Source organism: Oryza sativa, chromosome 1 (assembly GCF_034140825.1).
Source record: "Oryza sativa Japonica Group chromosome 1, ASM3414082v1".
Lineage (NCBI taxonomy): Eukaryota > Viridiplantae > Streptophyta > Magnoliopsida > Poales > Poaceae > Oryza > Oryza sativa.
The window spans coordinates 22,525,646-22,537,760 of NC_089035.1; the positions used below are offsets into that span (position 1 = coordinate 22,525,646).

At 44.2% G+C, this 12,115-nt stretch overlaps 2 protein-coding genes across 8 annotated transcripts; one reads left to right on the forward strand and one right to left on the reverse strand.

Moving 5' to 3' along the window:
• Positions 1 to 942: 942 nt before the first annotated feature.
• LOC9270426 (uncharacterized) lies at positions 943 to 8,333 on the forward strand. Of its 7 annotated transcripts, none has more exons than XM_066312659.1 (11): positions 943 to 1,480; positions 1,837 to 1,997; positions 2,500 to 2,625; positions 3,109 to 3,162; positions 3,433 to 3,520; positions 3,678 to 3,830; positions 6,873 to 6,937; positions 7,043 to 7,399; positions 7,644 to 7,805; positions 7,878 to 7,959; positions 8,049 to 8,333. In XM_066312659.1, the coding sequence occupies exons 3-7, from the start codon at positions 2,579 to 2,581 to the stop codon at positions 6,906 to 6,908; spliced, it is 378 nt and encodes a 125-aa protein (XP_066168756.1). In that variant the 5' UTR covers positions 943 to 1,480; positions 1,837 to 1,997; positions 2,500 to 2,578; the 3' UTR covers positions 6,909 to 6,937; positions 7,043 to 7,399; positions 7,644 to 7,805; positions 7,878 to 7,959; positions 8,049 to 8,333. The 7 variants fall into 7 exon arrangements, with proteins under 7 accessions (XP_066168756.1, XP_066168741.1, XP_066168753.1 ...); XM_066312644.1 differs by having other exon boundaries at positions 1,837 to 1,892; positions 1,969 to 1,997; positions 7,878 to 8,333; XM_066312656.1 differs by having other exon boundaries at positions 7,641 to 7,805; positions 7,878 to 8,333.
• A 1,252-nt stretch (positions 8,334 to 9,585) lies between these two features.
• LOC9266080 (LOB domain-containing protein 22) lies at positions 9,586 to 11,276 on the reverse strand. The gene has a single exon (XM_015785013.3). It carries the CDS (start codon positions 11,027 to 11,029, stop codon positions 10,652 to 10,654), a length of 378 nt encoding a protein of 125 aa, XP_015640499.1. The 5' UTR covers positions 11,030 to 11,276; the 3' UTR covers positions 9,586 to 10,651.
• Between the last annotated feature and the right edge of the window lie 839 nt (positions 11,277 to 12,115).

Here is a 12,115-nt window from a genome sequence, read left to right on the forward strand (position 1 = left end):
TGCACAGATCGACTGGGTCCTGCTTCTCCCGTGCTCTTCTCTTTTGTTGCAGCATCTCCCACAGGATTCTCCTGTCCCTCGTTCCCCTTCTGTTTGCACAACTCCAGCAGAAGGTCCTTGATCTCCTTCACCTATGACCTCAAGCCCTTAAGCTCTACTACTTCCTTCTTCAGAGATGCCACATCTGAGCGAAACTCATTCATCTCCTCCAGTCCCACAATCTCATCGTTTGAGCGCGTCTTGGTCACCATTTCGCCCCTGCAGGTTAGGTTCAGAATTCAAGATTCCTCCCCTATTACCCCTGCAGTCGGATCTACCGCCGCCAACCTCAAATCAGAAGCGCCGGAGATTTTACAGGTGCACACCACGAAGGTGGCAACCCAACCCTTGCTGTCCGATCTGAAGCACCACTCGCCTCCGGATTGAATCCCTCCTAGCTCAGGAATTTTACGGTGGATCTCACCGCCGCCTTCCACCAACCTTCACCAGAGAGATCCAAGAGCCAAGGATTCGCTCGTGCTCTGATACCTCTGTCAGAACCCTGAACCAGAAATGGAGAAACAGAGTAGCGATTTGTGAATTTTGGTAGGATTTGGGTGGCCGCCGCAAGACTATCTCCTAGGGTTCTAAGTTAGCTACTCCTAAGACAAATAGAAATTGTGATTCTTCTTATCTTCTTCCCACAGCAAAAGCCAGCTTAAGTAAGTTTACAGCAGCTAAAATTATTACAGTGAATGTAAAGAGCAAAACGACAAGCTTTGATAGCTACAGCGGCTTCTCATGACGTTAACACCGTCGGATCCCTCTCTCGAACACGTGGCTTTGTCTCATCTCTTAGATCTTCATTACCCAGGATGAAACGTTTTCTCCCTCCTTTGCATCTTCAGTTAACTGAAACTCTGAACTTTCTGAAATTTCCTCCATTCTTCTTACGAGTCTGACAACCGCCGTCTTCAACTTGCTGGTCTACCCGCTCGCTGCCATCGGAGTGGCCGGATCTGATGGCCATGACCTCAAGGCCGCCGGATCCGATGCCATCTCGTCTTCCTCCTCGAAAACCCAGGCCCCCTTCTCTTCGTCTACTCGCTTTCCCACCGTCTCCAAGTCCAATCTAATGGCTTCCTCTCTTCTCTGCGCCTCGCCGCTCTCCTTCCTCTCCCGCCTAAAGCCGCTCAACCCTAGGCTGCCCGCCTCGCACCTCCTCCGCCTCCTTCTGCTCTCCACCACCACCTCCACCACGTAGGCCTCGTGCTCACCGTCTCCGCTCCGAACCCTAGCGGCCACCAACACCGTGACCCCGCGGCCGAGGCGAAGCTCGAGAGGCTGCAGCCGCTGCAGTGGCCTACGAGGGACGAGCTGTGTGACGAGCTCGGCGCCGGTGATGCCGGCCGCTGCGTGCGCCTCTGCGGCTGGGTCGCTCTCCACCGCGCCCACGCCGGCCTCACCTTCCTCATTCTGCGACCACTCTGGCATGGTCTTGGTGAGTGGTTGTTATTGTTAGTGGTGTTAGTGATAGACTGATGCTGATAATTTACGATTGTGTTTGTTGCCCATGTGGTAACTGCGAGCCTGTGATTGCAATTGTTGCACGCAGGTGTATTGTTGTTTGATCGTTCTCGTTAGTGATTAGTCATACTAATCTACATGCTAATGCTCTAGATATTACTACTTTATAACAGTTGGTGGTTCCACATTTTTACTGCATGTTTCATTGCTCAGTATGTATCATCGAGAATGGTCAGTTGTATTGTCAGGTTAATGACGTGATAGTATTTGTAGCACTGACATTACCTACTGTTTTCCTGTTGTATTGAGTGGTTTTGGCAATGTTTGCAGGTACGGATTCCCAATAAACTGATGTTCGGTGATCTAATAAGTGAAGGCAAAATGAAGTAATATAATCGCATCAATTTGTAATGTTGTGGGGAGTTGATTTTGTTTTTGTTTTTCTGTACTGATGAGGTGTAGGCTAGCAGCGCCCGCCAACCGGCACTGAGGTAAGGAGTTCCACAACCACAGCACTCAGATGCAAATAATGGGCATGCCTCTGTCTAAGCTGCTAAGTAGAGAAGCACACTGCAAATAAGAGCTGAGTGAGCTAGGACCTGCCAATCTCTGTTTTCTCTTGTTCTTGGATTGCAATTTTTGATTTTAGATTGGATATTTGAGAGAATGCATAGGAAAGGGAAAGGAAAAGGGAAAGGGATGCCTTTACATTATACTTATCTTTCCTTACGTTACCCATCTCAGATGTGGTCATAGTAATATACTTTTTCCTTTGTGCCACTTATCTTTCCTTTCTATGCTCCACTGATATATCAGCTGGTCCATGTGCCATTTGGTGATTGCTGCTTACATAGTTGTTTTTATTTATCTCCGTACGCTATGTGATGTTATATTCCCTTCTCGATATATGTTCAGCCATTCAATCAGTTTTGATTAGTTAATGTTCATGCATCAGATTTGTTAATACAAAATGTTCTCTGATCTGGTATTCAGCTTGGCTACCAGTACATGTTACAAGTTCAATCCTCCACAAGCAATTGAGAAAGGTTGCAGGTGAGAGGCAAGCAGAAGCATGACAGGAATATTGATTTACTTACATGATAACCGTTGTGCCATTAGGTACTAATACTAACACCATTATTTTAAATCATGCCCCTTCTATAGCTTGCTTCTTTGGCTGCATGTACTATAGCTGATTCTTTGCTGTTATATGATATTTTGAACTTCCTACAGATGTTGTATATGCTATTTAATTTTCATTTTTTGTTTTCATGCTCTGCAGTTTCATCTGCATGTAACCTAAATAATTTCACGGTGCTCAACTGGATCACTGCGGGTGTAGTTTCATTGCTCATTTCCCATGTGAGTATTAATTTATTGGCAATCCTAATTGTAGCTGCCATTTGATCTCCTTTGTGATGTTTTACCCGTCCAAATTTTTATCCCAACGGGCATCCTTGAGGTATATCTGTGTTTATGTTATAGGTGCGCGCTGATGCTTGGTTTTGCTTCATTTAATGGCTTAGCTTGATTAACCTGAAAATGTGAATTGTGCTCTTAGGGGTTTTTATACCATATAATGTAATCTCTTATCTTTTTCAGCCTTGGACAATCGGAGGTCATTGAGATTAAACTCTGCTTGCTTCGCATCCTCCAGTAAGTGTAAGACTTAAAAAAAAATCCATGGGTATTTTTTTCACTTCCCAGTCGTAACATACATGTCATAATGTTAAGCACTAATTGATTTAGTTATAAACTATGTTTGTGATTACACTAGCAGGTCCCATTAATCAATGGAAAATATTCTTTTTTTCGCACATAGACAAGTTATATTTCCAAGTAAATTTCTTCATTCAAAAATCACTTATTTTGGTATCAATGGCTAGCGTAACCAACTCAGATGATCTTCTTGTTGATAAAATGCAGTATGTTCAGCATGGATGGTGACTTTGCTCCATTGCTTGAGCTTATCAAGTTACACAGAATGTATGGGCTTTTGTTGGTCATGGACGTTGTTAGTGTTTCTCTCCCTTGAAATACATATTTTTTTCCTGACTATTGGTAATCAAGTAATGTTGTAATTTTCCTTTTCAAGGCACACAGTTCTCACTTGTTTGTGGTGGTGATGGTGGTGGTTTTTAACATATAATGTGATATCTTTTCTTTTTCAGCCTTGGACAGTTGGAGATCATTGCGATGTTGGTGTAATTGGGCTTACTAAGTGCTCTGGTACTCATGGGCTTCTTCCCTGTTTTGACACCTTTTTGTTAGTATCAATTCAGAGAGAGACAATTTGCGTACATCCCTTGGATTTCATGATATGGGTAAATTTTCCACTCAATTCTACTCTTACTTCTAGCCGCTGTATTATGTTTTCAGTTTGGCCATAACATAACCGAGGTTTCAGTTAATATGTAATTTGTGGTGTATTACTTGCTACCTACAGTCCCATTAAATTGATGTTTTCTTACTGCCTATGCTCAGACTACAATCATTGGCAGTCCAAGCAGCCTGCTTCTTGCCTCTTTTAATAAGATTACACATATATACATGGATTAATTGTGTGATTCTTCTCAAAATGCACTTGAAATCTGAAGGTGTATTCTACATAGTTTGTGTATATGGATTTATTCACTAATTCTTCTGCAAGCAGACAATCTTGGTTTGCAGCCCCAAGTAAAGGGCAAGTGTACGAATTTAGCCACAAAAGCGACGCCAACGAGGAACGCCATCGACGGTGACCGCTGCTCCATCGATCCTTCTTCCCCCGCTTGCTACTCTCACTTCGCAGGGTTTAGAGATCTCATCTCCAAACCACATGCCTTTACTATCACCACACTATTTCGCTCTCTTTCTATTCTTTTCATTCCCCATTTTCTCTATACCGAATATATGTTTTTAGATCATCGAGCGTCACACCCTTCCTCAAGTCAATCAAACTATCTTTTTGAAACAGTAGACGGTAGGAGATCTACCGGATATATTAGAAGAAGAGAGTTGACCCTGTTTATAAGGGAAACCGGGCCAGAAAACCATACAACTGCACGGTTTGCTAAGGGAAAACCGGCAAAACCTTACACAGAAGACACAAAAAAAACCCGTGACAAAACTATGAACCACAGAAGTAACCGAGAGAGGAGCAAGACCTTCAAGACGAAGCCTCCAAGGAGGTGAACAACGACAGAAGCCGCTGCCCACGCCCGCCCATAACTGGACTGGGTTTTCACCCAAAGGGAGAAAGAGTCCACAAGACAACACCTCCAAGGAGGAAACGGCACCCGCAGGCGTCGATGTCGCCGATCCTGGAAGACCAGACAGGGCTTTCGCCTAGGACTCCCTCAAAAGGTGTAGGACCTCCAAGAAGCCAAAGCAAAAGTGTTAAGAGTTGTCGTTGCCTAGCTCATCGGCTGACCCGATGCAGCAGCTTCGACTCCGCCTTAACACAAAAGCTCAGCACCGAAGAGGAAAAACACACCGCTCCAAACTCGGCACTAAGATAGGTCCACATAGTCACAGGGCACATGAAGCACTGGCGAGGCATAAGAGCCCTGACTTCAGACGGACTGGACCACCTTCAAGGACGAACACTTCTCCTCAACCACCGAAAGACTCCACGGCCAGGTCTGGAAGACGGCCAACAGAAGGGAGAAGCATCACGGAGGGGAGGAGACCTGGCCGGCCTGAAGAGGAGCTGAGAGTTGGAGTCAGGGGAACCCAGGACCTCGGTGTCAACCATGTCTCCGGCGAGGAACTCCTGGTTTCGCGGGACAAAACCTCACGACTACGGCAACCACCTCCAAGATACCACCAGCGCAGAGAGAGAGGAGCGCTGGGGCGAGCAGCAGAGCAATTGGACAACTGGCAGCAGAGATCAACTGGTAGCAGCGATGGCGAGAGGAAGGGAGGAAGGAAACCTCCACTTCTGCTTCGCTTGTGCCGACGGCACAGAGAGGAGAGGGACATCACAAGAGAGAATAAGGGAATGAGGGGAGGGGGGGGAAGAAGAGGGTGGTTGTGGAGAGGGAGGAGGAAGAGAGTAGTGGCGGGATGGAGACCCCGGCCAGCCCCGACCTTGCCGACCACCGGAGACGGCGGCCACCGTCAGCGCTGGCCTTCGACCACCGGAGCCAGCGGCCGCCGCCAGCACCGACTCCGCCCACGCGCCGCTGCGCGAGCCGTCGCCGCCCACACGTCGCAGCAGCCTCCTCCACCGCCGAAAATCGGAGGGCTTGCCAGATCCGGCGACGGCGACGCCAGATCTGCCGCCGCCTAGCCGGGAGACCTCGCCGCCACCTCTCACCGGCGTACCGACGCCGGCGAACACCACCTCCATCACGCCGAAGAGGGAGCGCCGCCGCGGAGAAGGCCCCGCCGCCGCCATCCTAGCTCACCAGCCGGCTTTGCCGGCGGTGAGCTCCGGCGGCAGCGAGGTAGGGGGAGGGGGGAGAGGGGGGCGGCGGCGGCGGCGGTAGGGTTCACCCCCGTGTCGCCTGCGCGTGGGCGACGCGGGGGGATAAAATTTCCTGTCTTTTTCTATGTCAATCAAACTATCATAGATCTACCATTAACCCTAAGTACTGTTGACAGCCCTAATCAGTGATTATGCTTAAGTGATCTAACCTACAAACCCTCTTTGATATTAGCTGACCCAGAAAAACCTTTCTATAACCATTTTATTATAGGGGTAGACTAATTGATTGTATCATTTAACTATGTAGATTTGGCATCCTAAATATACACCTATTCTATTACATATTCTCTCACTAATCATTATTTCAGTTCAGATATAAATGTTATACTTTTTAGCTTGCCCATTATTGAAACATGTATACTCGTACTTTAGCCCCTTTCAATTCTTTATATTTTATATTTGTGTCATGACTTGCTAATATCGGATTCAGTTCCTAATATTTCTAATATAAAAATTTCCCTTTTTCAATACATTAGAACAATACCATTACACGAAATTACAATAAATAATTAATACTCTTTCACATAAATCCTTTAGCTACTATACTGAAAAAAATACTTACATCAACTGTAAATTATTAAGCTTTTTCACAGCTATTTAGTCCTATTCTTGCATCATAATTATCTTATATCTTACCGTAGTATAGCCACTTAACCCAGCACATTATGTTCTTACCATATATATCTTTCCAGCTACAACTAAGATTTACATCACATAAATACTTACATACATCAAGTTATAGATCACATACTTCATTGCATTTCTACATATCCCAAAATACTCACCCTGTTTGAAAATAAAAAAATTATAATAAAAACTCTAATAACTAGCTGAGCCTCTCATAACTTTTTTTATTTATCAAATACATCTAACTACATGTGTATATATATTGTAGCCACAATCATGTCTTCCGCAGTTTTCGCATCAATGAGGCTGAATGCAACAAATCAAAGCTACTTGGTAAGCTCAAAGTCAAACAAAACTTTCTATGTACAATATGCTGTTAGCACCAGTGCGGATATGATATTTTCTTTCTACATCCTGTGCCAATCACACTTGCGACAGCATATAAGATGCAGCGTGGAGATAATCTGAAGTTAAAAACTTCCCATGGCTTGAAGATAAAGATCAAAATCAAGGAAGTAGCTAGCACACTGTACATGACGACATGATGGAAATAATTTGTAGAGGCAACTGGATTAGAAACTGGAGAAACGATTCTTTTCTGGATGCCATCACAGTCTAAAGCGTGTGTTATGATACTGAACAGACAAGGCCTTATTAGATGTCCAGTGAAGACCCCATCCAACAGCTCATCAGCGAACAAAAGGCCCCTTGATCCATCAGGTCAATTAACCAGAGCAAGCACATTTGACCATGCATCTCCTAGCAAAAGCGTTCCATTTCTGAGGAATGGAACAGGTACAAAGTTTGCCTCATCACATTTTTTCAACTTACACTACCCATTAACATGTCTATTCTGTTTTCGCCGGGTAATAGAAGATATACAATTAAATCAGCCAGATACTCCTCCAACTTACATTGGCTAAAAAACACTGTGCTATATTGCCTCCTGCAAAATTGCACATGCTGGACAAGTGATTTAAATCTTTCTATCTATGTTTCTATTCATATGTAATCATTTTCTGTCATTTTTTACTAGCAGGCAGTAACAAAAGAAAACCTAGCAGACACCTCCTTCTGCCACCAGATTAAGCTCACAGCTGAATTGAAGAGTTACATCAAAGAGATTGCAGATTTTCTAGAAGAATCAAACAAGTTCTATGTCGTGCGTATGAACAGAACATTCATGGAACAGGACAGAGTGGTAATTTTTGACACAACATTTCCATCTTCTTATACCCATACTGAGCATATAAATGTCACTTTTCTTTTTCAGTACTTTGCGACCGAGTTTTCAAAGAAATACATTGTGAACTTGGTTCGAGGCAAGACAGCAAACATTAGAGTGCAGATTGCAGGTCGACCCTCAACAACTTAACATCAGGGTGGTTAGCTTTGCAGCAGCCAACAGCATCAACTTACACAATCTGCATCTTCCACTTTTTAGGACAAGTCACCTCACGCTCACCATAGATGCTCTGTGAAAGTTACCTGCATCTTCAGTAGTCGCTGCTATTATCTACACTGGAACAACTACTATAATTCTCTATTATCCTTTGCTTGCGGTCTATCTAACTTCACTTGCTCTGTAAGCACGTGACCTATAACTGCTTATCATTGTCCTCAGCTCCTTTTGTTATCCATAAGCTGAGTGAACAATTAACCACTTTATGTACAAACAGCTGGCTTGTTATACTACAGCTACTATGGTACTATTTGTTGTTTCTTTTTACCATATGCTTTTTAGCTTTTCTTAGTTAAGAGAACGTGTGCATCGCATCTTTCCATCGACCTGTCTACAGGCGGCGCGCCATTGGCGCGCCCCAGCCTCTAGTATTATTGATGCTAAGGAGACAATACGCGTTGAAAGGATCTTAGTATTACTAGCAAAATGCCCGTGCTTTGCTACGGTGTATTGAACTAAAAATATTTGTTTTTAAGCGAAGTTATTTTCACACTGCTTTGGTACTTTTGCTCGTTAAAAAAAGTCTCAAATGATAGAGAGAAATATAGTAGCTCATAATAAATTATTATTCAATAGTGCGTTGCAACGGAAAAAATTAATGTTATTAACTTAGTAAAGTAATAAAAAAATGAGCACTCTTATAGTTTAGAAATTTTCATATTAATATTATTTAATTTTAGTCTAAATTTATATCATGACAAATAAATAATTATATTTTTAGTCGAAAAATAAATCCATATCATGAGAAAAATCAAATTTTTAGTTAATTCAATTTAGTTGGAATTAAATTATTAAGCAGTAATAAATAATTAAAATGGTACTAATGCTATTTCTGAAAATAGAAAATAGAAAGATGCTTAAAATTATTGAGAGAGAAAAACTAATTTTATCCCAACTGAGCAAATAAACTTTCTTTAAGTAGTTGGGCCCAGATCGAAGGTCCCGGGGTCGATTCTTGTATGGGAGTACCTATACATCTTTCGAAAGATTTTTATGATCGTATCACACAGATTTTTAATCTTTGGATTAAAATCCGATAGATATAATAAAAAGCAAAAAGCAATTAAGAAACACATTATGGACACTAAATTACCATATCCTCAAGAAAAAGACTAAATCCAATACAAAATTTAAAATTTACATGCGAAGATTCAAAAATTACAGTGTAACTTACAAAAGTTACAGGGTAAGTTTCATAAATTACACTGTAACTTACAATAAAATGCACTGTAAATTTGAGTGAGAAAATCGAGTGAGAGATAAGAAAAAATCTTTCGAGTGAGATATAGCAAAATCGTTCTTGTATCGTGCGTAGCTTTTTTTTTATTTTTTATGTTCCATGAACACGAATCTCAAAGTCAATCTAATAGACTAAAAATCGAACATTTTTGTTTTAGCGTTTGCGGTGGCAACAGTGATACGTGCCCGCAAGAGGCGAATCTATCCCAGAAAAATCAACAAAAAAAAAAAACGGAGGCGGCCCACAGTGTTTAATCCGTATCCATCCCCACACCGCACCAACCCAGCCGCGACCAACCCGCCGCTCCTCAACTCCTCTCTCTCGTTCTCTCCGCCTCTCCGCCTCCGGCGACTCTTTCTCTCCGCCTCCTCTCTCCTTCTCCCTCTACCTGCGACCCCGCACCTCCTCCTCTCCAGTCGACGTCTTGAGCCCGGAGCTCTCCTTCCGCGGGTGGCAACGGGCGGCAGCGCCTCTCCGCCCCTCGCCTCCTCTCCCTTGCCATGGGGCCGCGGGAGGGCTCGACGGTGGCAGGCGGCGGCGGCTCGGTATCCCAGATCCGGCGTCCTGGATCCAGGGGAGGTGGTGGTGGCCTGGTTTCCCAGCGGCGGCGCCCTTTTTTGCGGTTTTTCGTCTTTTCGTTTTTCTCCTTTCTTGTGGATTTTAATCTGTGATGAATTGGCTGCGAATCCGTGGGTGGGATTGAGAATCCGTTGGTGTGAATCTGTGATGAATTGTTTTTTTTTTTTTTGCAATTTTTCCATCGCTAACATAGTCGGATTGGGATTGAGATTGAAATACGACGGACGGACGAAAATACGGACGAAAAGAGATGCGACGACCGGAAAAATCCGAATATTTATATTAGTTATTATAGATATAGATATAGATATAGATCTAGGAGGTGAATAGGCGTTCCTTGAAATTCATACTTTGCAGGGAAGTAAATAATCTGAAACTTCCGGTCTGAATCTGGAACTTCTGGTCTGAACCGAAACGCCACACGTAGAGTTAGATATAGAGATAAAGACAGAGAAGTGTGCAAAGTTTTCTACACGCCCTTCAACATAATAATATTATTATAAGACACTTTTAAATACAAATATAATCATATATGACATACAGTAAATAGAGGAGTAATTTGACATCCTTTGGAAATACCGTCGCACCCACTGCACGGCAACGTGTGGGGGTGCTAATCCTAGTTATTTCCGAAACATGGAGCTAAACTCTGAATTCAGATAATTAATATTGCAGCAATCTAATGAGTTACTAAGAAAAACATAATCTAATTGAACCGTCTCCACAGCATGCATATATAAATGCGGATGGCGGTGCGTAGGCTTAGTTAGTGGCCGTCCTCCGGCGGCGGCGGCGGCTGGGCTTGCTGCTGCTTCTGCCGGATGGCGGCGATCTCGGCCTTGACGCTGGCGAGCTCCTGCTGGAGGTTCCGTATCACGCCGTAGGCGCCGTGCACGGGGTCGGCGGCCCTCGCGTCCGACACGAAGACGATGGACGCCATGGTGGCGCGCCGGGTCCCCGGGTCCGGCCCGGCCGCCTCCAGGCGGCGGAGGATGCCGTCCACGCCGTAGAGGAGGTTAGCGTACTCGAAGCGCTCCGGCCGGTCGGCCGGGAAGTAGGGCGCCAGCGGGCAGCCCGCCGGGCAGCTGGGCCGCCCCTGGTGCGCGCACGCGGCGCACGGTGGCGGCGGCGTCGGGTCGGCCATTGCCGTCGTCGAAGACGATCGAGTACGACGACGTACGACGACGACTGCGCGCGGCGTGCGGTCGATCAGCGAGGGGTTCTCGTTGAAAAATCGAGCTAGAGATCGATCTGTGGCTTGTCGGCTCGCTCGCTTCGGCCACCGGAGCAAATATATAGACACTGCTCGCCCACAAATAATCCGATTCGGTCTGTGTACGTGCGTGCGCACGTCGAGAAAAAAGACGATCGATCAACAAGTCCGAGTCGGATACACTGTTAAGAAACCAGGGAACGGATCGGAATATATACCAGGAAAATGCAGAAGACTTTTATTTATTTATTTTTTTACAGAAAACAGAAACCATGCATGCTTCGTACGGCGCGAAGGCCTCATGCGTGTCGTCTGGCAGCATTTCGTTAGCTGACCGGACCTGATCATGCGTGTCGTCTTGCTGTTTCGCCGGCGGCGGTGTCAGGGCTCGGTGGGTGCCAACGGCCGTGCAACGGATTGGAGCCAGCTAGATGCCGGGAGCGCGATCAGGGCGTGTGTGCGCGTGGCGTTCCGAATTTTCGGATTGAGAACACCTATATCTATTTCTATTTGTCGACAAATTTTTTTCTAAAAATTTGATAGATGTAATTATAGTATAATTATAGTGTAATTATATTGTAACTTATATGTAATTACACTGCAACTTGCATGTAACAATAGTGTAACTTGTATGTAAATTTCATGTAATTTTGAATCGTTAGATCTATTACCAGATTTGTTCTGGTGAGAAAGAAAAAAAATCACAGCACACACATATGTGAAAGGATTTGTTCCCACGACCTCCATTTTACCCAAATAACATGTTACGGAGAGATTTTTGAAAGTTACATATAAGTTACATTGTAGTTACAATGTAATTACACTACGATTATACTGTAATTATATTTGTCAAATTTTTAGGAGAAAATTTATCGACAAATATATAGCAAAATTGTTTGGGTTAATCGCGCTAGTGTACGCATGTGTGCTGGCCGGATTCTGTTTTTAGACTTTGCTACAAAAAGAAAGGAAACATTCCTCACAAATTGTATCCCAACTTGTTCCATTCAATAGAAG